The sequence below is a fragment of the Prunus mume genome, linkage group LG6 (genome assembly GCF_029339155.1).
Source record: "Prunus mume cultivar Tortuosa linkage group LG6, ASM2933915v1, whole genome shotgun sequence".
Classification (NCBI taxonomy): Eukaryota; Viridiplantae; Streptophyta; class Magnoliopsida; order Rosales; family Rosaceae; genus Prunus; species Prunus mume.
Window position 1 is genome coordinate 8704611 of NC_142703.1, and position 22553 is coordinate 8727163.

A 22553-nucleotide genomic window follows, 5' to 3' on the forward strand; every position below is an offset into this window, starting at 1 on the left:
TGTTCCAACTTCCCTTTTTTTCTTTCACCAGCAATGAGTATCAATCACATCTCACTTCTTTTCTCTCTATCCAGTACGACAAAAACAGAAATGAATAATAAAAAACACTAAGCAACACTGTTGATTTGCTCCTCTACTTTTTTCTTCTTTTTTTTTTTAAATATTTATAGTCCACTGGACACTTCACTGATTTTATCTAATTTTTTATTCAAAAAGAATTGTCAACAAATTTGATGTCAAACCAACTTGGCGCCTCTAAATGGATCAGCTCAGCTCATCCTACAAAAACCACAACTGCAGTCAGTTATGATTCTTATGAATGGATAAGTTTAGGGTTCTTTTTTACAGGTCATAGAAACCAAACAAAAGTTTTGTAATTTAATTCTTAATCTTACCTCATTACCAAGATCACTACTAAAAACCATTGTGTCAGAAAGTTCCAAGTTTGCCAACTGGGATGAAAAGAATTGAAACCTGCAAACATGTGGGGTAAAAGTTATCAACAGAATCACATAAGTTTTGTACCTGCTGTGTGATGAGGGAAGGTATGGAGAGAATTGGACAAAAGAATGTAGGAAGAAGAATTGCAGCCAAACTGAGAAAAGGAAAGAAAGTGAGAGGCCAACCTTCTTTTGGATTGTGGGCAACAGACTGTCTTTATCACCATCATGGCAGAATTTTCTTTGCCGCTGTGCCTACTTGCAAATTGGGGACCAAAGATTCACTGATAAGAGCAAGAACAAGACAAAGAAATCTTCTCAACAATAAACTTTAATGGGAAAGAAGACGTGTTTTACGGCCATGCTTTCAAAAACTATGCACAGTACATATTCTATCTTTTCATGCACGAATATGAAGTCAACCGAGCCTTAATGGACTAAAGAATCCAACTTTTTCATGACAGCAACATTATTTTATATGGTAGTAATGACAAAAGATCATTTTTAATATGAGGAAACAAGGCAAAATTTACCTAACTGATCCAGGAGGTCAAATGGAGCTGGAATTCCAGGAAAAATTTGTACTTCACTAATAGCATTTTTGAATCTGTAGGAATTCCTGTTTACAGCCCGTGAAAATTTGATTTAGTTATAGATAAATTAAACCGCAAAAATATGCAATGAATGGAGAAGACAGAGGCGCATTCCACATTTTAGAATATTACCTGAAGTAATGTAACAGTGCATTAAATTCTGCTTCAGTTGTCCTGAGCTGAGCATACTGGACAGAAAGGGAAGGCCAGCCTTCAATAGAAATTGAGGTCAGTGTTTCTGTATCCATGTGAGTGTGGTAACAGCTCCTCTACCTCAATTCTGGAACTGGAACAACTCATGCTTTTCTTGATTCGGTTACGGTTAATAGACTCAACCTCGGCCAGAAATACGCTGTAAACTGGCCTATGATCTGAGAACCTTGACTCCCCACGAACATAAGACAATTGATAAATGCCTCTTCCATGCCATAATATACGATCACACCTTCACACGCAGATAGCAAGTTTAGATTTTCATATAATCACAAAAAGTAAATGCTTTCATAGTTATGTTACAATAAAATGCCTGATAACTTCTCCATTTTCACAGATGTAAGAGGTTTGTTCTTACCATGCTGGAGTTCTTCGCTTCTCCTTGGCGTGCCTATCATCACCTGCATACCTATCTGAATTATTTAAATATTTGTATGTCGGAGGGAAATATATCTTTCCTTCACTCCATCCCTCAAAGACACGCCCTCGTCTTTGCTCTATCCTCAGCTGAGAGTATAAACCATATAAATTTCAGATACAAGAAATTCTAAAGTAAGTCAAATAAAGACCATAACTCTTTTTTCTTTCCTTTTCTTTTTAGCCCCAAGGGGGAACACAAGAATAACACATTTGAAAGAAAAGCACAATGCTTGTAGGGGAATAGGTAACATGCCTGGTCATTCTCTAACAATGCCCTCCAGTTGCGCATCTCAACAAGAGCTTTTGCAGAGCGGTAAGAAAGGGCAATGCGATAATTTAAATCCCCAAGCCAAATGATTCGACTGCAGAAGGAAAATAAGATTTCAAACTTTTGCACAGTAAGGCAAGTTTCTTAACAGAATTTCAACTTCAATAATCCAAGAGAAAGAACAGCGAGACTAGACAAGCATATAAAAGACTTACAAAAGCAAATATTACAAAAATTGGACAAAGGGGGGACTCACTCATGCTCTAGTATTGTCTGAGGAGAGTTTTCATCTCCCATGCCATGAACCCTGGGAAACCTTGTCTTCCTCAGTATCTCCATGACATCAGAATTTCTTCGAAGTTCATCTCCTTCCTTCTGGCCAGAGGTCAGATGACTACAGATGAAGCAAAACCTTGTTTGGTGCAAAGACATGCTAATGGAAATTGAACCCTGGAAAACTCGAGAGAATAAGATTCTGTGTTTTCTTCATCTTGCTCTGAAGTTAGACATATATTAGAAAGATTTGTACCTTATTTCCAAGATATCCCATTAATCCTCTTCCAACACAAGACACTTTCATATTGCGGACATCATCTCTAAGATCACTTTTTACCCATACTGTCAAAAATATACCAACCATTTGTTTGCTGGCAACCAAGCAGTATCTTGAGTTCCCTGGCTGTCTATCTCTATCCTCCAATGAGAAAGACCCACTGTTGGACATTGGTGAATACTGTGTGACAACAGGTGAATCACCAGGTCCATTCTCATCGTCAGAGGAACCCCATCTGTAATTGGGGTCATAATCACTTGGTCTGTGCCCAAACATAACCCGATCACAAACACTGAATCGTCGATCAAGTCGGGCTTGCGGCATTGACATGTCATTGTCCATTCTCATGCTGCGGCTCAAGGACTGAAAGGACCTGCGGTGAAAGAAAGAGGAAGCCTTCTGCTTTGTTGATCCTTCAAAGTCTGCATCTAATTCTACAATTGGATCAGGAATTGGTGAAGGTGTATGGCAACCACCACTTGTTCCAGGAAGATTATTTAGAGTCTTCCTTATAAGAGCTAGCCACTTTTTAGCTGGACCGTTATCTTCTGTGCCCAAAACATTGCCAGCATTCAAAGGAACTATTTCTTGAAACCTGGAAACCAAAAGGATTGAGGAGGATTTTGTTACCACAACAAATGTTGCATATACTGGAGAGAACATATCTTGATCTGCAGAACATACCCAAGAACATAAATATCAGCAGGAGGAGAGGTGTGGAGCCAATCTTCAAGATTCAGACCACTTGGGGGAGATTTTCCAGCCACATTCCATGTAGCTACAAAGATCCTGTGCCCACACGGAAAGGAAAATACAAATAAAACCAACTGTTGCAGAGAAACCCAATACATATTACATAGAAGAGAAGGCTTCACCGAAAAAAATTGGTCTAAATCTTTTCATCCAGAAAGAAAAAGTGCTTACAAGACAATGCTTAAGAAAGACGTACCTATAATTGTGTACATCTGTAACTTGTGATGCGTCCATGTCAATCTTACCCCTTCGGACTCTATCAGAGTGCCTCTTACTTAATCTTTCTGTACATTTAGTTGGAGTTTCAGAGGGATTAGTCCAAATTAAAAATTGGCTAGAAATTAGAAGGCTTTGAAAAAGCATAATTTTATTTTGTTTGATGCTATACTAATGAGGGTTAAGAATGGTGTGGTCCAAAGCAATACTGCTCTGCCTGATACTGAACCTGTTTTGCTTTTCTTGATTGTGCATGCCTCCCTCTCTGAATAGGTGTTCCTCCACTCTTCATCACCACCTGAAAAAGAAAACCCATAAAGTTGTTAAAGCAGCGCTCTTTCCACTGTTAATGAATCAAGAGCACACATTCAAACACCACAAGAAAACAAAAATAAAACAATCAGAACATTTCAGATTACCAAAAAATAATAATAATAATAATAATAAAAGAAAGAATTTCAGTAGGAGGAAGAAATAGAAAACAAAGATCTTGAACTGCAAATAGAGAAAGAAGCAGCAGACCCCATTCAAACCAAAGTTTTTGTACCAAACTAGCAGTGATGCAGTGTAGAACAATGGTAGTGTGTATCAGGGTATAGAAGAATCTAAAACAGTTCAGCTAACAAGTTGCAGAGAAATCCTATTTCTGATCTTGCTAAAAAATCCAAGATTGCCTAATCCAGAATCCCAAATTGACACCCAAATCATGCATGTATATGAGACCAAGAGATAGGCCAATGACCTCTATAAACGGCGTCGTCTGCGTCAAAGTCCTCGGCTTTGCTCTTAATATTGAACCACTTCTTGACCAGTGTCTTGGGCCATGAAAGCTTCACCAAGAACACAGAGTCAGCAATCTCAGAACAAAAATGCACACAAAATCAGACAAGTTCTGGCATTTATCAAACCTTGCTTTTCTTGGAATTCCCATCTCTCATTGTTTCACTGCTTCATAAGGCTATCTGGATTTACAGAAATAATGGCCAATTTCAGCTCCGTGTGACCAACACTTTCTATTTCCTTTTACAAATGAATGCGGAGGAAGACGAAGAATATGAACAAAGTTAAAACTGAGGAACCAAAAAGGTTGAAGCTCTGGTTTTGCGCTAAAAACAATGGGAAAAGCTCACTGATTTTCTTAGGAGAAGAACAGAATAAATGGGTAATCCCCTGTTTTCTCAAGTAATGAAGAAAAACCAAGTGGGAGAACAAGGAAAAGTCCAGTGCCTGGGCATTTTAGTTTCCGAGCTTCCAAACACAAGGTAAAAATTCAAAATACCCAGTTGGGTACTTTTCTCTTTGCACTTCCCTCTTCTGTGTTTGGCAGAGAGAAGAAACAGAGGAAACTCAAACGGAAAGATACAGAAAAGGACAGCCCTCTATTGGTAGAAGACTATGATGAGATCCTGAGGAAACAAGAAGACAATGCAGGATTCAGAGAGAGAGAGTGTGTGTGTGTGTGTGTGTGTGTGTGTGTGTGTGTGTGCTTATGTGTGTGGTGTTGTCTCTGGTAAAAAAACCTCGTTATGGGTACAGAGCAAAGTATCGAATTTGAAGAGAGAATAAAGTGAGTGTATAAGTGAGGAAGGAGGAGAGAGAGCTTGGCTCTCTGTGTCTGAGGCTTTTTACCCCAAAATCCAAGGCCAGACCAGCCCTTTGCTTGGGGACTTGGGGAGGGACACTGAGAGCTTTGGATTATATTGGTCACCCACTCACACCCAACACACACTCTCTCTCTCTCTCACTGGCAACCCTTTCTCTCTCTAAAATTTCTGCCCACGGTCAGCAAAGTTAGGTTTGATCTAATGCCCAAGCAGCAGCAGGACTTGTACCCACTCCTCCATTTGGTCTTCTACCAGTTAAAAAAGCAGTTAAAAGAACCCCTGCAAAAAAATTTAAATAAATAAATAAAAGGAATATTGCATTTGGGAGTTTGTTTCCCTTTCTGTGTTTCTTCTTTGAAATATATATATTTTCTGATTTTAATCTTTTGGTATGTGACAGAATGACTGGGTCTACTTGGTTGGTAAACCTTTTAAAATATGTGATTGTGTTTTGCAGATTTGCTTGGAATGTTTGGAGGAAAATTTTTGTATAGGTCAAGACTGTTCCCCCCCAATGTGGGTTTTTGTGCTTCCTTTGAGGCATCCATAGCCATAGGTTTTTATAGGGTTTCATAGATTGGATTTTTGTATAAGCAAAAGGGCTGTTTCTCCAATGGATCCTCATTGCTGAGGGGAGATTGGGAGAATGTTTGTGGTCCAACTTAAGAAGCATTGCATGCATCTCCTCAAAACCTTCAATGGTTGCTTTTGAGCTCAACAACTGTTATGCAAAATTGAGGCTTTTTTGACTCCATCAATACTTGTGTCCATGAGGACCAAGGCAATTGCCCCAATTTTTGGCGTCTCAGTTTTGGGAATTTCAATTTGCAATTTGCTCACATTCACATATTTCATACATGGATAAAGGTAGAATTTGTGTCTGGGAAAATGCCCTTGTCTATAAGATACTTGCTTACACAAACATAGGATTGGTAGGATCTGGTTTTTTAGGGGCCAATTGTCCATGATTTTCATTGATATCAAGCCCTATGCATTTTTGCAGACCGCACAACCAGGAAGCACAAGTCACACAAGTAAAAAAGACAAAGCCAAACCATTTTCACATCTCTCAGATTACACAAAGATAGGATCGTGTTAGGCCATTGAGGGTCCCTAGTCCTAGCTTAACTCAATCCTAAATCCTAAACCCACGCGATCTCCTAGGCTTTCGCGCGTTAAGTATCTAATTATCGTTGTTTAATACCTAGCTTGAACAAAGTAATTTCTTGGATTAAGCTCTCCGGGCTTGATTTCTTTAATTGACTAATCCTAATCACACATGCTACATGTGGGAGACTGTGTCTACTTCCCTTATCATACTCTTAATTGTTCACATTTCAAGGCTCTTTGCATCAATCAGCATATTCAAGGATTAATTTACTAAGCTAAACAGGCAAATGCCAAATGGGAATCCCTTACAAACCCCATTCAATCCACTTCCCTAGTGAAGCTTCCACTACCATCACAGCCAACCAGTCCCCAATATATGTTGTCAAAGACTTGTCTAAAGACAGATAGCTGTCATACGAAAGTCTTCCTTTTACACCAACGTGGCCTTTGGCATATTGACATGTTCAATGTACTGATATATGTGGTTCACCGTCAAACTCAACACCTGCTGATCTTCGATTATACCACAAAGTTAACAAATTACTCTGGTGACTGTAGGACCCTAAGTTTGGCTAATGCATGTCACAATGGCAGCACCCTGGGATTGGTACAATAGCATGAGAAAGAGTAATGCCAAATTTATGAAAGAGTTATGGGCTAAAGGTCATAAGAAGGGACATGCTACCCTACAAACTCGATCAAATGCTCTTTTTTTATTAGTGAGAACTGTTTCCACACAAATTTGTTCAGCAAAGTGGGATCTTAGAGGACACCATATAATTGGATTCAGTTCATGATATTATGAATGTAATATATGATTTCCCTATCTCCTTTATTGTACAGAACTTGTACCTTATCCATTAGCAAAATGCCACGTCGGACATCAACTGCAAACTTCATATTATTAGAGAAAACTTGGTCAAATTTTACATCAAAAAATCGATACCAAGGAATCTCTCTCCCTCAATCTGATGTCCCACCATCAAAATCCCCTGTTTTTGAAAATTTGGTCACTTTGGCAAATACCAAAGAAATAGATCAAGTTGTGATTCATCTTTTTACAATATTTTCTTCAATGATGAAATGTACGAGGTCTAAAGTTTAACTCTAACGGTGAAAATAAAATAAATGCTCTATCATTGAAATTATAAGTCATTCACAAGAAGTAACTTCTCAAAAATACTAAAGAAACACAAAAGAAGTAATTTCTCATCTATAAAATAAATGGATATTGGTCTTAACTCTAAAGAAAGAACACAGTATTTCAACTGGTGTTAGGATCATGAAGAAGAAAAAAATCATAGACAGACAAACAACGAGGCAGTCAAAGGATGATCTTTGATTTGTACTTTGGGCAAAGTATCTTCTTCTCTTAGTGAGAACATGATTTTTCATTCGGTTTCTTTTGCTTTATCAGCTTTAGAAACCTCTTCTAAAACCACCCCCCTCTTCTCTTTTGCCCAAACAGTTTTTTTCTCATAACAAAGTTCCAAATTTAACGTGTCAATTTTGGCTTTCGGTTTTTTTTTTTTTTTTTTTTTTTCAAATTCTTTCTTTTTGGGTATCTTTGTGATGGGCTTTGTTGTTCGATTCTATGGTCATTTTTTATCTCTTCGTCTGCCAAAACAGAAAGAGGCATTTCCAAAGCACCTCTGGGTTTGGGCCTCAAGTACTTGGTGATGTGGCTTCTGATGTAGACTCTCTGTCCTTCCATTCACCGACATGTATGTGTATGTATACTGTGTATGACCACATAAACGTATTTCAAAAGTTACTGGTTTTTATACTCAAAAAGAAAATTTTGCCCAAGTATAAAGGCTCGAAGCCCAACCCTAAGCTTTGACATGGAGGAGGATTTTATGAGCCCAATTTATAACATTCAACATTTTTTTTTCCTAACAAATAGGACCCTTCGCCAATTTAAGAGTTACAAGAGTGACTTGTGGTTCTTGTAGTACAACATTCCCAAGGGGATACCATTAAATATTTCACTCAAAAAATTGTAAACTATAAGAAATTGACTTGTTGATATTGATGTGAAGTTTTTCACTTTTGGATGGGAAAACCCACATTGCTTTGTATTAAATTTGCATCCACTTTATTGTCGCGGAGAAGATCTTGTCACTAGTACTGTCTTTGCTTCCCCATTTCATTTCCCTAGCTTTAATCACCATCCATGCTGTTTCTTGTTGCCCATCAAATCTTTGAGGTCTTTGTCTATTCTTTCATCATTTCTTCATTTTGTCTTCCTCTCCCAGCCTTTTTAATAATGGAAATGGTAGTTCAAGCCATGAAAGAGGTGAGACTATACTTTGACAAATGTGGGAGCAAAGTGGTCTTGTAGACGAGAGAGACTTTCATGCAACGAGGAGAGCAATCTTGGGTCAATAACGCAATGACAAGCCGGATAACTTTTCCACCTTAGTTTTTCTGCTTGTAAACATTCCCATTTTCTTGACCATCTTTGTATATAAAGACATACATCTCTTTCTCCACTAATTCCCAAATGAATGTTAATTGCTTAGCCATAAATGTATGCATCGAACAGATGAATTATTTTATACGTTAGTGTAGATTTGGAGTCAACATCACTTCCAAATTTGTGATTAATTGTTTTCTGTGGTTGGTTGGTCATTTCTTCAGAAACCAATGTACGGAAAAACCTCATCGCGTGAAAGATGAAAACTTATCAAAAACCAAGGACCCTTCACTTGGGTTTTGAACTCAAGCAGAGGAAAACAGAGGAGGATGGAATAAAGAAGAAAAAGAAGAAAGAGGGATGTTATTGGTTAACAATATCCATAGCCACACTTGTCCAAATTACAAACTCACAAATTGCAAAACCCAACTTATACAAATCAAAACAAAAAACCCATTTAATCAAGATTCAATTTGAATTCTATATTTATTTGCATGGAGGAACGACGTTGTAAACTTTTCGCGCCAACCTCACGCAATCCAACCAATGCAAAATCTCCACATTGGGGTCCCTCTCAACGACAACATCCGACGCAGTAATCTGCGTAACGCCTCTATAGCTCGTGATCTTCCCGCGCACCCTGGCAACCACTCCGAGCTTAATCTCCGCCGCGAAGTGCTGCGCCGTTTGGGCAATAAGTCGAACATCTGCCGGGTTACGGCGCGAAAAGTAGGGGGAATAGAGCTGGTTGAGCCAGAGGATGCAGTTGACGCAGCCGGTGCCGTCGTCGATAGTAAAACGGAGGAACTTGTTGGGTTTGAGGTCACGGGACGTGACGGTGCCCACGGTCTCGGCGCGGGAAAGGAGTGCGCCATTGCGAGAGAAGGAAACTGGGTCTGAGGAAGAGGAGGGGGATGAGGTTTGGGTGAGAGTGAGGAGGTCGAAGGCTAAGAGTTTTACATGGGTGTTGTATAGTGAATGATCCATTTGTAACACTGTGACAGAGAAATTGAGAAATTGAGAAAAATGTGAAGTGGGATTAGAATTTGAACGTAAATTCTCAACTCAAAAGTTACAAGTGTGAGTTGGGGGAGGCAGAAAGCAAGGCATGACCGTGTTTTGTGTTATGCGCATAAGATATAAAGCATGACCTTTTCTCAAATGATCAGATCTCCGGCCACAATTCGAGTCTTTATCATAAAAACAGAAATATTTCATGTTTTTTTAGGTCTTCTAGGATCAAAGACTGCCTAGGTTCCAGTATAAAGCAGTATCCAATCGATCATTGAGGTGTCTCAACTGAAAACATCATGAAAAAAGAAAAAAGAAAAAAGAAGAAGCTAACTAAAATTTCAACTGAATTCAATGTTGCAATACGTGTAAGTAACAAGGAGATGCTCATTCGACTGGTAACCGGTTATACAATGCATTCTAACAAACATGCTCATATTGTGCATCTAAAAATTACACGAAGATATCAAATATATATTTGTTGCATCTGTCACCGGGCAAAGACTCTTGTTTTGCTTATCCTAATATGAATGATAGGTGAAGAAGCTCTCATCCAACCATGGTGCGCTTTCGGCCTCGTTGTCTCACTGTAAAAGTTGTGAACTATTAAGAAAACTAAAGAGGGGGAAAAACAAGAATAGAATGGAACTCTAAAGCCACACTCAGATATCAGACTCCAGGACAAAAAGAAAAAAATTAGATAAAGCAGTACGGCAAAATTGCACCTTGAGCTAACTTGTTTAATGTGGACGACCACTGCTTTGAGGACTTCCGATACGCAGCAAGTATCCGATCCATCTATACAAAGAATTAAGTGTGAGAATAAATTTGATTCATTCAATTTCCTGTTTGGAGATAGTTTAAACAACAATTCATCAATTTTTTTGAAATTGATTGGAAAATATGTAAAATATATGCTAAGAACTTGCATTTTGTCAACTACACTAAGAAGAATGTCTCAGGAAAAGACAATTTGTTAGAACTCTGTTAAGTCATTTATGAATTATAATTTTTTTCATTCTCTTGAAAAAAAAATTACAAATTAATGAAAAGAAAGACATCTTTCCAAAAAGCAAACTACAATTGAAAAAAGAAAGACTCGGCTTACCACATTCCCACATGAAGAATGCATTGAGAGCAAAGCTCGTTCCAAAACATACAAATCCACAGCTTTATCTTCTGGAAGGGTTGATGTCGAGCTCAGACCGAAATCAATAACAACCTTGGATAAAAAAATTGTGAATTTGATGCAAATTAGTCAAAGCACTCTCACTTGACCCCACAAAAAAGGTTAAAGCACTCCAGCATAAATTGGATGAACACAAGACAAAGTAAATAACTCACCAACTGGTTGGTAGCAGCTCTAATCAACATGTTAGATGTGGTCAGGTCACCATGAATGAGACCACCATCATGCAGTTTTCCAACTGCGTGACCAATCTGCATTGCAATATCATTCATGCGTTCTTCAACAACACCACCATTGCGTAACCCAAATTCAAGAAATATATCTTTGACAGAAGGACCCTCCACATATTCAAATGTTAGGGTATGCAGCACAAGGTCTACAGAGTAAAGCACTGGAGTATAGACACCAAGTCGTCTTGCTTTTGTCATGCACCTGGCCTCCTGCTCCAAAAGGTCAATTTAGGGAAAACTCAGACAATCAGATAGGGAAGTGCAAAAACTCTTGAAGAAGGAAAAACAAAAACATACTGCATTGAGGCGCTTGAGTGTAAGCTTCGCATCCAAAGATGGGTGCCTGTATTTTTTTGAGAAGCGTTCCTTGACAATAGACCTCCTTCCTACAAAGCTAGACTCGAAAACTCTCTGAAAAAGGAGAAATTTTGAAACTTTTTAGCACAATTTTATGCAATTTAACATAAACTGATGCACATACAACCCATTGTAGAGTGACTCACAGCTTCAGCTCCTTGCTTGATCAAAATAAGGGAGCCATCTACACCATCAGCCATAGTTTCCATAACAAAGAACTGGGTTCAAATTGCCTGGACCAAAATTTCACGCAACCATGAAGGATTCAGCTAAACAGACATACCCCAAAATCTAACAAAAAATATACAATGTTTACGTTCTGCATATTTTGGGAGTCCAATTTTCCTGTTACCAAATACCCTGTGCCCACCCTGTTCCCTCCTAGCTTTTTGACATGTGGCAAACCGCTTAACAACAATTATAACCATGTTAACTCTGTTAAGTCCAACTCCCACCATCCCACCCAGCCAACCCCCATCCTCCGACTTAAGCCCTCTCCGATCAACTCCATCCTCTCACTGCTTACCACCAGCCATCCCAGACAGACCACCCCACCTTCCACCCCCCCGCCAAACCACTGGTCTGGTCCAGGAGATAGATGCATTAGATTACATGATTTTTTTATACTAATAATAATCCCATATTTCAGATGACCAGGGTTCTAAGTCACTATGCAGGAATTATAAGAAATCCACTAAAGGGAAAGAAGAAAAATCATCTCTTCCCCATTTTCTCAAACAATTTCTCATTTTTAATTTCCAGAAATAATTCTATAACAAATTTTTTGACTCAGTTCAAGGCTGTCACTCTCAGAACACAATTACGAAAACAAAAACAAATACGTTTTCAGTGTTTCCTACATCTCTTTCAAATTTCAACAAACCACAAAAAAGCGAATTTGGAAAACAATTTCCATCACTACACTACACAAACAAAATCCAATTCCTAAAACAAAAAATCAAAACTTCAGAAAGATAAAGATGAAAGAACTAGAAATGAATAAAACCTAGCAAGTCCCAGGGCTCGAAACTGAAATCTGATCCTCTATCTCCTGGACCAGACCAGTGGTTGGGGCTGAGGGTGAAGGTGGGGTGGTTCTCTGTTTCGGTTGGCTGGCTGTAAGCAGGGGAAGGGTGGAGTTGGGCTGGAGAGATAGAGAGAGAGAGAGAGAGAGAGAGAGAGAGGGAGAGAGAGCGGAAGGGCGGTGGTGGTGGGGTTGGCTGGCGGAAACAGGAAAATTGGACTCATATTTTGGCTGCTCAAATTTATATCATGCTTCAACAGCAAATGAAAACCAAACCAATAGCGCTACTTACAGAGCCGTTCGCCGCCACTGATTTGAAACACCTCTCTGCAATTCCGCGAATTTGGGAACCCTCCCTCGTTTTCCCACTCTTTGAACGAAGAAGAAGCCAACCTAAAACGACGCCGTGTCTCTTTAAGTTATATTGGGCGGGCTTGGGAACTATTAATGGGCCTGGGAACCAGAGGCCCATGATCCGGATAGGATGGATACAAATTTACGCACGATACGGTCTCTCTCTGGTTCGCTGTGCGAGTCTCAACCCCTTTTGGAATTTGGGGGTTTCCAATTTCCCAAATTTCCATAGCCCTAGAAACCCTAATTAGGAGGTAGCATACCCAATTCTTGCTCAGCATGAAGAGGACAATGCCATGGAGTGATGAGGATAGTGATTCATCGGATTCACATTCAGAGTCGGAAGGCGACGATGGAGTTGCCAAGAGAAAAGCTGGGCAAGGCCAACCCTCCAAGAAAACAGCATCACAAGGTATGCTATGTTCAAAACCAATGGAAACATGCACGCATACGTATATGTGTATGTGTGTGTGTGTGTGTGTGTGTGTGTGTGTGTACATATGTTGGTTTTGTTATTGTTTATTGAATTTGTTTTAGCTGCCTGCACACTCTGTTTTATGCAGTGATATCTGGGAAGCGAAAGAGCAAAGTTGTGGACTTTGAGGCATTGAAGCAATATGGGTACAAAGGTGGGCCGTCTGTGCTGAGCGTGCCCCCACCAAAAGAGCCCGAGAAGGAGCCAAACTGGTCTTGGTCTACGGGTAGGGAGGACAATAAGGAGGGTGCTAATGGAGGAACCAAGAAGGGAACTGAAGGAGAAGAAGAATCTTATGAACAACGACAGAAGACGAGGGCTGCATTGGCCTCCGGGGAGCAGCTAGAACATGTGCTAACGCGGAATGACAAGAAAAACCTGTCGTTTTCGCAGAAGGAGAAGAGGAAAAGAGAGCTTGGTCAGGCAAGCAGGGGAAAGAACTATGTTGAAGAAGAGAAGAGGTTGTTGAGGGAGAGTGGTGTTTACTCTGGTTTTGATACTTAAGACCTCTGCTGTACTTTCACCTCATCATTTTATGTTAAATTGTAATATGAGAATTTCTCGGTTTCTTGGATCACAATCTCTTCCGCTTTGCTTAATTGTTGCTTCACCATTTGGCACATGCATCATTCTTATGCCTTTGGGCATTGGACAATAAACGTTAACTATTGAGTCCATGATTGGAATGAAAGAGTTGCAATAAAATTGGCTTATAATGTACAAGGAGTCAGTATTCAACAAATAACTGCTCTGATTAAGCACAAGCACAGTTGCATGCAAACTGAAACTCTTGGATCTGTCCATGCATGTATCCATCCGCAACTAAATAGCCAAAAGAACGTCGCAAGCGTCAAGCGGTATGACAAATTTGTTGACGGCACCTACCAGGTCTCCTTCCCCCATCACACACGGGAAGAGCCATTTTCAGACTTGAGTACAAGCCTTTCTCGTAGTCTTGCTCAATAGATGCTGGGTGCTCTCTTTCCGTGAAGTCAATGTGGTTACTGCTCCGGTGGAGTTGTTGACCTATTGGGAAGGGTCCTGTATATGGCTCTGATAGTCTGTGGGGTGGTTCTGCAACAGCCTCCTACAAGGGAAGCCCCTACCTCACACCATTTGTTTACATACGAGACAAAATCTTCATCTGAAACACCAGTATTTTGCTGCAGCGGGAAAAAAGAAGTAAACAGAGTTAGCGATTGCTTGCAATAATTCCATCTTCTAGATGATAACAGAATTTTTTTTATCGAAAACAAGATGCAAAGTAATTTCCAATGCAGTGTTCATGCAGCTAAAGAAGTTTAACTTACCACCCACATCTTTCTATCAGCATCATAGCTTTCACCACTATTGGGGTACACAATTATCGGTTTTGTAGCCACCTGAAGGAATTATACATGAAAGTAAGAGTGGGAACTCCAAAAACAGTGTCATGTACAATTGTAAATTATTCAGGGAATCTTAGTTATTAGAAATGTATCAGCAATATAGCGTATAAAAAGGAAATGGATATGGATCATTTGCTGACCTATCACTAAGCATTAGGAATTCAAAGAATCTTAGAAATTGGAACAGTAAATATAGTTTTAAAGTCACTGGAGGTCACAGGATTGCTGCTCCAGCAGCTGGTCATCAAAAGTTGTCAGCCAGCCCAGTTGGAACAATTTATGATTTGATTAAAATAACTTAACACTAAACCGAATTTATTGGAAACAAATAAAAATAGACAAAATGATTGTACCTTTGTAATTGATGTTAACAGTCCATGAATAAATCTAGGAGGAGTGCAGTTTATTCCAACTGCGACAACATTCTTGCATGATTCAGCAATTGCGGCACATTCAAGGAGAGAATCACCACTAACAACATTCACGCCATCTTTAGAGTTGAAAGAAAACCATGCAGGAAGTTCCATGTTTTCTTCTTCCAAAAGCTCAGCGTAAGCCTGCATGAACACCACCAACCACGGTTAATGCATAAAAAAATAAACACCAAGTTAAAGGTGCAAACCCAAATTATGTCGAGAGATTTTGTGCTTGAAAAAAAAAAATACTGCATGTCTCTTGAGTATCGACCCGTTTTTTCTAAATTTTCTATCTTTCACTTTCAGTTACAAATATGAGTGCTGACCATTAAAAAAAAAAAGGCCACTAATTAAACAGCTTGAGGAATCAGTAAGCAAGTGTAGTAGAAAGCCAAGAATAACAAAGTGGCCTATCTTAAATTTCCTCTACCAAGAAGGAGAAGAAGAAATTAAAAGTCATCTACACGCTTGTGATCATTACCTGAGCTTCAAGCTTATTTGGAACCGTCTCAAACGCAAGTAGGTCAGGACCTGCTTCTGCTAGCACTCGGACCCTTCTCCGATGAAAATCTTTTAATGTTCCTAGTGTCATAGCCTCACCGTAATCTCCACTGTCAAAGGACAGACCCAAAAGCAAATAAATAAGAAGGCCAATTGAACATTGAATTGTCAAGTTGAGACAAAAATTCCCTTAATGCAAATAACAGCAGACAAGACTGTCTAACTTCATCTTCTAAACCTTTCACAGGCATCAAAGGTGCAGTCTCCTAAAGGTAAAATCTTTATTCATGTTATTATGTCAACAATATAGTTAAAGGACCTGCAATATGAGCTTCTGGAACCCAAGCCAACATAAATAACAGCTTACGCAATGAATTTGAATAGCAGAACTGACTCACCTGTACTCAGACCCATCAGCCAAATAAGCACCGTAGCTCCCCACAGATGCTGCAACTAAGATTTTCCGACGCTTGAGAATTCTACCATTTCCACTGTCACCAGAAGAGCCTTCAGTACATCTGTCGTAATAGATATCACGTGCCTCACGGGCAATTTCAACACTTTTCCTAAGCAAGTCTTCACTCTCTTCTGTGGAAAAGCCTGTGGCCTTAAAACCTTGAATGGTGGCCTGAATGACAATCAGTACTTTCAGTTTCAGCGAGAGAAAATGAGAGAGGCATCATTTGGCAACTGGCCTTACCTGATAAGATGCTGTGATTATGATATCTGCACCAGCTTCAAGGTAATCAAGGTGAACCTGCTCCATTAAGCAATAAAACAAAGGGTTATTTTGACACCAAAAATCAAACGAAGGGGCAGGTCGACCTATTAGTTAATCAAGTCTACAAATTAATTACAAGAACAAGACCAAAAAGAAGAGTAAAGACATTATTACTTAAATCAATCTCCTTTCTTTTCTTTTTATACACATCAAAGTTGTAATTAGCTTATAGAAGTCATTATTCACTAAACAAAAATAATCAAATTAGAGCAAGAAGTTTTCTCATGTTAATCTTGGTCAGTACGAGTTTCCCTCTGTTCCAGACAAATCTGAAAATATGACAACAGTGGTCCAAATTCATTAATGAAAACTCATAATCCATATTAAAATAGAATGCTATTATATTTGGAAAAAAACTCAAACTCAACATCCCCGTCACTCAGGGGAGAGAGAGAGGCAGCGTGAGTGGGTTTTCTTCAAAGTCAGGAAAAAAGAAAGAGCCGACCCGCCCAGGCCGCCTAGAGCCGCCTAGCCCGCCTAGCGCCGCCTAGGCTGATTTTCGAACACAAAGCCCATTTATACATACGCCTACACTCATCAGACTACAAACCAAAGCCATTTCATTTCCGATGCTGCATTTACAAGAGAGAGAGAGAGAGATGAGGGTACCGTTCGAATGAGGTGAGGGGAAGTGAGGAGGCATTTAGCGCTCCAGAGGGGATCGTTGAGGTCAGCGCCGTGGCGTTCGAGCTCGGTGGCAAGTCCACCATCAACCACCGCCACGCCGCCGGCCTGCTTGAGCAAGTCCCTCATCAACGACGACGTTTCGACGCTGCCCATTTCGTCGTCGAAGTTTCAGGAGGACACAGCCACTCTGCAATCTGTTTGCTCACTTTTTGTGATTGTGGATGAACTGCAAAAACCAACTCTAAAACCCACAACGCCTCGCTTCGCTGGCTCGCTGCTCTGGGTTTTCACTCTTTATAGCAATATTTAGTTACTGACAAAATATTCAACAAAAATAACATTTTCGAAATTATCATGTCAACCCCTTACAGTTTCAAATAATATAAGAAATGCCCCCATTTTACTCTTATTTCTGAGATCTTGTCCCTCATTCCTTATTGATTGATTTTCACGCCAATTTCATTTCCAGAGGTCATCGTGTAAAATATTGGGGGAGGGGTGGGGTTGCTGATTATAAGTCCACTAGCACTAGTGAATTTTGGGATAAGCATTTTTATGGGTAATCAATCAATCCAATAGCCAAAGAATATCCACCAAATTGCATATCCAAGATCCCTAAAGCCTCTACACAAATCCACTGGAAGGGTCCATTGGGACTTCTAGTGGAAACTTAGCTAGATGTGCACCGTATTGTACAAGAAAAGAAGTACAAAGAGCAGTTGTGTGTTTGGCAAGTTGGGTTCGCCCTGCATTAAAGTTTGAATCTCTTTCTTTCTAAATTAGAGTAGTTTAGAATATCGCTTTGTAAAATAAAATTAATTAATTAATTTTGGAATTTCTATTTACGTCCTTCTATTTTTAATGAAATCTAACTAGAATTAAAATAAATAAATATACATATACACACACACACACTATAATAACAAAAATACTGCCAGACCTTTTATTTGGGTTGCAACTTACAACAAAGCATTAGGCAAAAGTGCAGTAAAAATTTGAATTCCAAACTAAATACATTGAAAATATCCAAGGCTCCACTCTTTGGTACATGGAGTGGAGAAGCAAGAATGAGAGGGAATGAAACCACAAACAACAATATGGGTTTCAAAAATGCTGTTTGTGCATTATTCAGAGATGTGATCTGGTTATTCAAAGACTGAACTGGTAACTGGTTTATGTTTTCCCTTAATTTGCACTGCACATTCATAAGACTACATATAACATGAAAGGAAGAAAAATTTCAGGGGCCACGACGTTTGCCGAAGCAGAAACAGCCAGTGGCCTGGTCTTCAGGTATCATGCCACCTCCTTTGCTTGTGTCTATGGCATACAACAGCTTCACTACCTCTTCCATCTCAGGGCGTTTATCTGGGCTCACATCCCAACATTTTCGCATGATGCTAACCAATGCAGTCGGGCAACATCTTGGGATTTCTGGTCGTAAGTTCTGCCATCCCAGTATTAGGAGTCATCAGCATAAGGGGATAGTCATTAACATAGAAATGATCAGACAGAAAAGGAAGCAACGGTATACATTACAAAGTTACAACCAACATTAGGTGATCAACATAGTTTAAAAACCCAATATAAACAAGTTTTGCTGCATTAAATCCACTACTTCACAATACAAATGTGCAGTAAAATCTTGCAAAGAACCTAAAGCAGTATGTGTAATGACAAACAAACCTGTCGCACTACTGCAGATGAGACATCAGCAAAACTTAGATTAGGATAAGGCATGTCGCAGCAATAGATTTCCCATAAGCAAATACCAAAACTGTAGACGTCGCATTTCCTGTTGTAAGGCTTGCCATCAAGGACCTACAGAAATCTTCATGTTAGAATTCTGATCCAATTTGTAGGAAAGGCAAAACTATGGAATAAAAAAGAAAAGAAGAATGCTACTTGCTTCAGATCTTTAGCATGTAGCAGTCTTTGGATTGGTAACATAATTGTGTTTCTTTTACCCAGAAACCACCTTTATAGAACCAGACTTGGTATGATGAATGAAAAGTGAGTACCTCCGGGGCCATGTACCCAAGGGTACCAGTCTCTCCGGTCATGTCCCTTGGGTTTTGAGCTTCTACTCGAGCAACTCCAAAATCAGCAATTTTCAAAGTTCGATGAGTATCTAGCAACATATTTTCTGTCTTGACATCACGGTGTACAATTTTCTTTGAGTGAAGATAACTCAAACTGAGAAAGCGGAACACAGAACATAATCCATTAGTTTAAAACGCAACAAAAACAAACAATTAAATCCAGCGCAACAACAAATGAACCTGACTCACCCTTTAGAGAGATCCAGAGCAAGTTGAATCACAACCTTAAAGGCAAGTTTCTTTCTTCTATTCCTGATCAAAAAGTTCTTTAGCGTCCCACCTGGAACATACTCAACAACGACGCAACAAGCTCTGGAAGGAGGAGAATTATGACTATCATTTGATGTGCTTTTAGTAGGGATTCTAAGATTGGAAGTTCCCATTGAAGCTCCGACAAACTGTCACAGATACAATGAGTTGCAGTTTAAATAGAGAAATTTAAAACATATGAGAAAATAATTGAACATCATGTAAACCTGGTAAAGCACATTACATATTCTAAAAAGTTAAAACTGTTAGGACAACAAGGAGAAGACGAGATATCAACAAACTGCATCACATTTTTGTATCTGAAACTGAAAGAAACGGTGTTGAGCCTCATGCAACCGATATGACAATCAGCAGATATAACTTTTACCTTCGGAATATTTGGATGGTCAAGCTTATGCCAAACAGCAACTTCTTGCTGAAACGACACCCGAAGAGCAGCAGTTTCAGCTGCTGTGGCAATACCATCTTCCCCCCAATCCAATATTTTCACTATAAAATCAAGAATAGCAGGCCATGAGAACAATATGGATAAAAACAAAAACAGGATGATAAACGAGACATAAGACTTGCAATACACGAGCACACACATACGAAAAATCTTTGCTTTTTATCTAGGGAGCTGATTTTCTCACTCCTCTTATATCCACTTACACTCCCTTTATTAGAAATTGTATGTTCCCACACCTCTTTAGTCCACTTCCACTCCCTTTTTTGTTATGGTAAAAACTATTAAAAAACAAAAGGGAGTATAAGCAGACAAAAGGAGAGTGGGAAAATACCACCCTTTATCTATACTTATTCAAGCACACACATATATAGCTACTTTTCAGTAGTGAAGGTGTAACCCTTGAGTATAAAAACAATGAAAAATAGAAATTCAAGTCCAGCATTCTAACACTTCCTAATACGGATGGGTAAGACAACTCAAACAATATAATAATCGCTGGCATCTGTTATTAATAGTATACGAAACGGTTATAGATGATGGCCTATTGTGTACCAGCTCAAAATGTAAATTTCTTAATTCCATTTCATTTCTGGTGGAATTTCATTGACAACCAATAAACTAAGTTTGAAAGTCTAAAACTGAAACATGGAGAATTAGGTATGCAACAAACCCTGTATGTCATTAAACGCAATAAAGAAAAAAATGGAAATCCAATTGAAGCCAGAAGAGAAAGCAAAGTACCTGCAACATCTTGGCCGTCATAGGCACCACGGTAGACAGTACCATAAGTTCCATGAGCAATGACATGTCTTATATCCAATTTAGACAAATCAATCTCCCACTCTTCCATCTGCTTGTGTTCTTCACTCTCCCTTGCCCAGCCCCTGCTCAAGTGCTTCTCTAACTGGATATCCCAGCTCTTAAAATCAATCTTATCCGCTCGGAAAAACACTTCTTGCTCAATACCTCCCACAACCTTCCCCTTTGAGCCAAAGGCCGTCTCTTCGGTGCTAGACTTTTCAACTCCCTCAGTACCATTTCTTGAATCCATTTTTACGAAACTCTGAACTCTAGCTCAAGACTCAAAGTTCAAAATCACAAAACAGAGAAACAACCCACAATTTCAACAATACCCATGAATGAAAATCAACCCAAAATTTGTTTGTGTTTATCAAATCAAAACTTGAGCACAAGGGCCAATCTCAAAACTTCAGTCTTTCTTCCCAGTCCAGTCAATCACACCCACACTCAAAAATTGAACTTTAGGAAAGAAACTGAAATAATAACAGACGCCCCAAAAATCCTGGAGCTGAAAAATCACACCAAGTCAAGAAACAAATCAGAGGAAGCACACAAAAAAAAAACAAAAACAAAAAGTAAGGGCAAAAATGAGTTGGGTATCAAAACGACTGATTCCGAAAAAAGGTTTGGTTTTTATGCGCAAAATTTAGTGGAAAACAAGAGTGATCCAATAGAAAGAAAATGGATAGAATCGTAAAAAGAAAATCAAACAGAATATAAACAGGTAAAAACGAGACTTTCTCTGGAAATTTACACGCGGGTCTATTGCCTTATAGTAATGGCTGAGAAGAATCCTCTTCCAAATGAAATAAAATTCCCAACTTATACGGCGTTTATTTACCTTCCCGTTTTAACGGATTTACCGGTATTTTATGAATTGATTACGTTCTTGAGATGGTCCGTCCAAATATATAATACAACTCTCCCTTGAAATCACCAAACTAGCTTTTGTAATGTATTATCTCAATTTTAAATTTTAAATTTAATCTAGTAAATGTCAACCAAAACTTTAGGGGTGTGCATCAGATTAATTTTGAAAGATAAGCTAAACGGAAATTAAATAATCATGGCTCAATGTCAACCATTTTATCCATAAATGGAAAAAAAAAAAAGAGAAAAATAATGATAAAACTAGTTGAATTTTCGTAGTCATCCAGGACACAAATATTCTATATCAAATTCGTTGGTACCTAAAGTCCTAATTTCTGAAGCTAGTATATTCGGCGGACAACACATATTCCTTCCAAATAAATGCTCTTTCAATTGTCGGGTTGTTCAGGTTTTTATTTGTTTTTCAGTTTTTTTAATTTTGGGTCATCTCAAGCGAAACACATGTAAATAAAATCAGCTTCGACAAACTATTATATTTTCCCGCGAGTATTTTGACTCATCACCCTTTTAAATACTTGAGCATAACTATATTTCCACAAATACAAACAAAGAGTTAACTATAATTATACCCATAAACACTTGAGCATAACTATGTCACGTGCTGAGAATGGTGATGAAGTACACCTTAGATTAAGGTGGTAAAAGTACACCCTAGATTAAAATGGTGATAAAAATATTTCCTATTTCCCCCCAATGTTTGAAGAAATGAAGGTCAAGCCCCCTGGCCCTAACGCATCAAATTGACTACCAAAAAGAATCAAGCCTAGCAACTAGGAGAAGAATAAATAAAAAGTCTAGCACTTTGGTTTTCATTTCCTTACCTTCCGAAAAATTACATAGAGTACTTAAGCCCCAAAATAAAAATGTTCCTTGACATCCAAGTTACATGACCAATATCATCCAACAACAAAGCTTCAATGTAACACACCAGAGCTGCAAACCTTTATCTCAAAATAGAAAGTTGATAAATAAATTTTAAAAAATCGATTTAGGTGGCTCTTAGCAGCTACCGAATGATCGCTTCCCTTTGCGTCATTCGCATAATTAATCACTTAGGACCCCAAACTCGTAAGGCCCTATGATGCTAGAGATTCCTTTC

The 22553-nt window shown here is 38.9% G+C and overlaps 6 protein-coding genes across 10 annotated transcripts; 1 reads left to right on the forward strand and 5 right to left on the reverse strand.

Moving 5' to 3' along the window:
* LOC103334216 (DNAse I-like superfamily protein) lies at nucleotides 1–5126 on the reverse strand. Of its 3 annotated transcripts, none has more exons than XM_089054742.1 (14): nucleotides 4365–5126; nucleotides 4199–4286; nucleotides 3686–3754; nucleotides 3437–3524; nucleotides 3172–3276; nucleotides 2464–3082; nucleotides 2191–2384; nucleotides 1920–2028; nucleotides 1605–1753; nucleotides 1166–1478; nucleotides 974–1059; nucleotides 627–695; nucleotides 396–474; nucleotides 1–279 (listed from the first exon to the last, which is right to left on the reverse strand). In XM_089054742.1, exons 1-10 carry the CDS (start codon nucleotides 4392–4394, stop codon nucleotides 1247–1249), a joined length of 1683 nt encoding a protein of 560 aa, XP_088910868.1. In that variant the 5' UTR covers nucleotides 4395–5126; the 3' UTR covers nucleotides 1–279; nucleotides 396–474; nucleotides 627–695; nucleotides 974–1059; nucleotides 1166–1246. The 3 variants fall into 3 exon arrangements, with proteins under 3 accessions (XP_088910868.1, XP_088910869.1, XP_008235384.1); XM_089054743.1 differs by having other exon boundaries at nucleotides 627–698; XM_008237162.2 differs by having other exon boundaries at nucleotides 627–724.
* Nucleotides 5127–8924: 3798 nt separating this feature from the next.
* STN1 (Nucleic acid-binding, OB-fold-like protein) lies at nucleotides 8925–9775 on the reverse strand. Its single transcript, XM_008237161.3, has one exon. The coding sequence runs from the start codon at nucleotides 9574–9576 to the stop codon at nucleotides 9076–9078; it is 501 nt and encodes a 166-aa protein (XP_008235383.2). The 5' UTR covers nucleotides 9577–9775; the 3' UTR covers nucleotides 8925–9075.
* Nucleotides 9776–9917: 142 nt separating this feature from the next.
* On the reverse strand, nucleotides 9918–12832 carry LOC103334214 (Protein kinase superfamily protein). 3 transcript variants are annotated; one of them, XM_089054437.1, is made up of 7 exons: nucleotides 12693–12832; nucleotides 11523–11609; nucleotides 11317–11430; nucleotides 10945–11232; nucleotides 10709–10822; nucleotides 10326–10398; nucleotides 9918–10187 (listed from the first exon to the last, which is right to left on the reverse strand). In XM_089054437.1, exons 2-7 carry the CDS (start codon nucleotides 11583–11585, stop codon nucleotides 10150–10152), a joined length of 690 nt encoding a protein of 229 aa, XP_088910563.1. In that variant the 5' UTR covers nucleotides 11586–11609; nucleotides 12693–12832; the 3' UTR covers nucleotides 9918–10149. The 3 variants fall into 3 exon arrangements, with proteins under 3 accessions (XP_088910563.1, XP_088910561.1, XP_016650596.2); XM_089054435.1 differs by having other exon boundaries at nucleotides 11523–11594; nucleotides 12693–12773; XM_016795110.2 differs by having other exon boundaries at nucleotides 10945–11229; nucleotides 11523–11594; nucleotides 12693–12769.
* Nucleotides 12833–12913: 81 nt separating this feature from the next.
* LOC103334213 (uncharacterized) lies at nucleotides 12914–13803 on the forward strand. The gene is made up of 2 exons (XM_008237158.3): nucleotides 12914–13166; nucleotides 13318–13803. The coding sequence occupies exons 1-2, from the start codon at nucleotides 13034–13036 to the stop codon at nucleotides 13731–13733; spliced, it is 549 nt and encodes a 182-aa protein (XP_008235380.2). The 5' UTR covers nucleotides 12914–13033; the 3' UTR covers nucleotides 13734–13803.
* Nucleotides 13804–13876: 73 nt separating this feature from the next.
* Nucleotides 13877–17242, reverse strand: HMT2 (homocysteine methyltransferase 2). The gene is made up of 7 exons (XM_008237157.2): nucleotides 16925–17242; nucleotides 16235–16291; nucleotides 15933–16162; nucleotides 15515–15644; nucleotides 14971–15174; nucleotides 14540–14611; nucleotides 13877–14392 (listed from the first exon to the last, which is right to left on the reverse strand). The coding sequence occupies exons 1-7, from the start codon at nucleotides 17093–17095 to the stop codon at nucleotides 14231–14233; spliced, it is 1026 nt and encodes a 341-aa protein (XP_008235379.2). The 5' UTR covers nucleotides 17096–17242; the 3' UTR covers nucleotides 13877–14230.
* Nucleotides 17243–17862: 620 nt separating this feature from the next.
* On the reverse strand, nucleotides 17863–21478 carry LOC103334211 (serine/threonine-protein kinase 52). The gene is made up of 6 exons (XM_008237156.3): nucleotides 20504–21478; nucleotides 19682–19803; nucleotides 19234–19442; nucleotides 18964–19138; nucleotides 18629–18763; nucleotides 17863–18389 (listed from the first exon to the last, which is right to left on the reverse strand). Exons 1-6 carry the CDS (start codon nucleotides 20811–20813, stop codon nucleotides 18183–18185), a joined length of 1158 nt encoding a protein of 385 aa, XP_008235378.1. The 5' UTR covers nucleotides 20814–21478; the 3' UTR covers nucleotides 17863–18182.
* Nucleotides 21479–22553: the final 1075 nt, after the last annotated feature.

Excerpts from the sequence above, each read along its gene's own strand:
- LOC103334216 (XM_089054742.1), bottom strand. The coding sequence starts at position 4,394 with ATGAGAGATGGGAATTCCAAGAAAAGCAAG. Across the intron at positions 3,755-4,198 it reads AGACGACGCCGTTTATAGAG|GTGGTGATGAAGAGTGGAGG; the intron begins GTCATTGGCCTA and ends TTTCTTTTTCAG. Across the intron at positions 3,525-3,685 it reads AATCAAGAAAAGCAAAACAG|AAAGATTAAGTAAGAGGCAC; the intron begins GTTCAGTATCAG and ends CTAAATGTACAG.
- LOC103334214 (XM_089054437.1), bottom strand. The coding sequence starts at position 11,585 with ATGGAAACTATGGCTGATGGTGTAGATGGCTCCCTTATTTTGATCAAG. Across the intron at positions 10,399-10,708 it reads ATTCTTCATGTGGGAATGTG|ATGGATCGGATACTTGCTGC; the intron begins GTAAGCCGAGTC and ends TTCTTTGTATAG. Across the intron at positions 10,188-10,325 it reads ATTAAACAAGTTAGCTCAAG|TGAGACAACGAGGCCGAAAG; the intron begins GTGCAATTTTGC and ends CAACTTTTACAG.
- LOC103334213 (XM_008237158.3), top strand. The coding sequence starts at position 13,034 with ATGAAGAGGACAATGCCATGGAGTGATGAGGATAGTGATTCATCGGAT. Across the intron at positions 13,167-13,317 it reads CAAGAAAACAGCATCACAAG|TGATATCTGGGAAGCGAAAG; the intron begins GTATGCTATGTT and ends TGTTTTATGCAG.
- HMT2 (XM_008237157.2), bottom strand. The coding sequence starts at position 17,095 with ATGGGCAGCGTCGAAACGTCGTCGTTGATGAGGGACTTGCTCAAGCAG. Across the intron at positions 16,163-16,234 it reads TAATCACAGCATCTTATCAG|GCCACCATTCAAGGTTTTAA; the intron begins GTAAGGCCAGTT and ends ATTGTCATTCAG. Across the intron at positions 15,645-15,932 it reads GCTGATGGGTCTGAGTACAG|TGGAGATTACGGTGAGGCTA; the intron begins GTGAGTCAGTTC and ends GTCCTTTGACAG.
- STN1 (XM_008237161.3), bottom strand. The coding sequence starts at position 9,576 with ATGGATCATTCACTATACAACACCCATGTAAAACTCTTAGCCTTCGAC.
- LOC103334211 (XM_008237156.3), bottom strand. The coding sequence starts at position 20,813 with ATGGATTCAAGAAATGGTACTGAGGGAGTTGAAAAGTCTAGCACCGAA. Across the intron at positions 19,804-20,503 it reads TGACGGCCAAGATGTTGCAG|TGAAAATATTGGATTGGGGG; the intron begins GTACTTTGCTTT and ends TTGATTTTATAG. Across the intron at positions 19,443-19,681 it reads ACCATCCAAATATTCCGAAG|TTTGTCGGAGCTTCAATGGG; the intron begins GTAAAAGTTATA and ends TATCTGTGACAG.